This window comes from Pyxicephalus adspersus, chromosome 1, assembly GCF_032062135.1.
Source record: "Pyxicephalus adspersus chromosome 1, UCB_Pads_2.0, whole genome shotgun sequence".
NCBI classification, from domain to species: Eukaryota; Metazoa; Chordata; class Amphibia; order Anura; family Pyxicephalidae; genus Pyxicephalus; species Pyxicephalus adspersus.
This window is the reverse complement of record NC_092858.1, coordinates 69,495,814-69,498,284: the sequence shown is the minus strand read 5'-3', so window position 1 is coordinate 69,498,284 and position 2,471 is coordinate 69,495,814. Positions and strand designations below refer to the sequence as shown.

The following is a 2,471-nucleotide window of genomic DNA, read 5'->3' as shown; positions in this document are numbered from 1 at the left end:
CACCCTATTAGATGAGCTGACAATAAAACACAACAGGAAGCAGCCCCCCAGGGAGTCTCATACCCCCTCCATATCTATCACCCACATTCCAGCATTGTGAGCAGGCACTGATATCTACACTACCCCCACTGTGTCCATTCCTTCTGGGTGTGCCCTCCATGTACACCAATGCAAGACACAAGCACACAAGTGCCAGCCGCCTCCCCCCTCACCCACACACATCGGAGCGGGCACGGGCTGACTCACCAGATGCCGGGAGAGATCCGGAGAAGCGTCCATAACTCGTACAGTAACCTGCGACACTCAACTGCAGCGATCCCCCAACGCCCCGCCCATAACACCAACCCGGAAAGACCCCGCCCATAACACCAACCCGAGCAGGCCCCGCCCGTGGAAGTGATGACTCCGCCCACAACAGCTGCACGGCCCCTCCCCCTGTGAGTGTGCCGAGCCCCGGGCAGGTAGTGTCAGCTTCCATTGTATGCTGTATGGAGCGCCGCACAGCTGGCCCAGCACTTCGCTGCCTTGTTCCAATAACTCTGCGTGTTGTCATGTACACATTGCAAGGGGAAACACATGCTGGATTTATCTTCCAGGACCCCCCTGTACACGTACTGTTACCAATAATGGTGTTACAGTGTTTTCCTGCAGGATCTGCACAGTGCTTTTAGGGTTTGTTCATACAGGAGTTGTGTTCAATGAGCCTACAGTTTTTGAAAATTATATGTCACATATGACGAAAATTTAAAGTAAAATTTACTTTCCACCAGTCATAATAAACTCATGGTTGTCTCCTTATGAAGCGATTGGTTGTTAATTTTGATTGAAAGAACACATGTACAGATTACCTGTGACTGAGATTGTGATCACCTCCATCAAAGAAGAATATTGCACTCATGTATGTAGTGCATCAAATGACTATAATCAATTAGTCAAAGGTAAAATTGGTATTAATAACCAGTACTTTTATAGCGCCTTCATATTACGCAGCGCTGTACAAGTCCATAGTTATGTCACTAGCTGCCCCTCAAAGGATCTCACAATCTAATGTCCCTACCATAGGCTATGTACACATGTGTGATAATTGTCGTTGGAAAGCTCCATTCTGCTCTTTGGAGAGGGGAGGGGGAGAACGGAGAGGCACCCCACTGTGCTCTCTCCCCCTTCACTTCGATTATGATCGTTTGTCTTCCATCGTCCGTAGATCTGCCAGGACGGTCGTTTAGACTAAAACAAGTGTGTACCTAGCCATAGTCATATGTCATTAACATAGTCTAAGGGAAGGTTTGAGGGGAAGCCAATTAACCTAACCGCATGCTTTCCACTGGTACAGTATAAGTATGCAGATATAAGGGTATATACTTTTAGACACAATAAGACATATTGCCCATGGTTTGGGATCTTCCCAGGATTTAGGTTGCGGAGATAAAGTGTATGCTCTGTGTACTGCATGACCTCTCTTATCACCAGACTGTAAATCCCTATGAAGATAAAGGTATTCCCTAGTCATCCCCTGCAGCTAGCTATCACATATATCCATAACCTGTAGAAACATTGTTAAAAAAATGTCAGGTCTTTGTCTCCCACTGTTCGGCTAGTAGTGAAAAATCATAGCATTTACCACTTTGGTGTCTACTGCAACTGCTAGGTACCCTGAAACAGCAATTGCTAGGCTTTTTCAGATGTTTGCAAATCTTTGTGCATCCTTGCAGTTGCAAAGCCAAGCAAAGCAGTATGTTATTTTTCCATTTTTATTCATTAAAACCAATTTAAAACAAGTTCTTGCAAACAAGCAGTTTCAATTTAAGTCTATGGAGGCATTTGTTAAGGCAAATCATCCTTGGACACTGCAATAGCATCTTTATGTGTGGCAACGTTACCACAAGGAAATGCCGGTAATAATAGGGAGAAAAACCAAACCCATTCATTTCAGTATTAACCTTGTTAAGGTGTGGCTAAATGCAATTTCACCACATGGTGACACTTAGAGAAAAACACTAGTCTGAACATACACACAGCTCTGAAGTCAATCTGTAGTAAAATGTTCTTTGTTCTGATTGTTACCAGCCTACCCGGATCAGATAGAGGAGTTGAAAGTTCATGATTACATGCTGTATTGTCATTTTGTGTAGTAAGGGACAAAACCGGCTTGTGAGTTGATTTTTTCTTTCAATCATCTAGAAAACAGAATGCAGAGATCCTTCTGTCCAGCCAAAGGTCTGAGGGAGGTACTGCATGCCCCACTATTTGCCCCTTTTCCATGGCTCAGCTCTTTGACTTCCTAAAGTTCCCAAGTATACCCATGAAAAGGCATTGTCTGATATTTGATTGGTAACTAATAATTCATTTGCACTGATTTGTGCACTAGGCCTGTTTTGAGTTTTTTTCCCCTCTTTGCTATCATGTCCACATTTTGCTCTTCATTTTGTATTTGTGCATCAATAGCTTTCACCTTTTTTATTGCCGTAGTG

At 43.9% G+C, this 2,471-nt stretch overlaps 1 protein-coding gene across 2 annotated transcripts in view; it reads right to left on the bottom strand.

The window, feature by feature from the left end:
- The window catches only part of SEPTIN10 (septin 10), a 35,412-nt gene extending 35,029 nt beyond the window's left edge, over positions 1-383 (bottom strand). For both annotated transcript variants that reach the window (XM_072413481.1, XM_072413482.1), the window contains exon 1: positions 247-383. In XM_072413481.1, the coding sequence (XP_072269582.1) occupies positions 247-279 (33 nt within the window). In that variant the 5' untranslated portion in view covers positions 280-383. The remainder of the gene's footprint in view (positions 1-246) is intronic.
- Between the last annotated feature and the right edge of the window lie 2,088 nt (positions 384-2,471).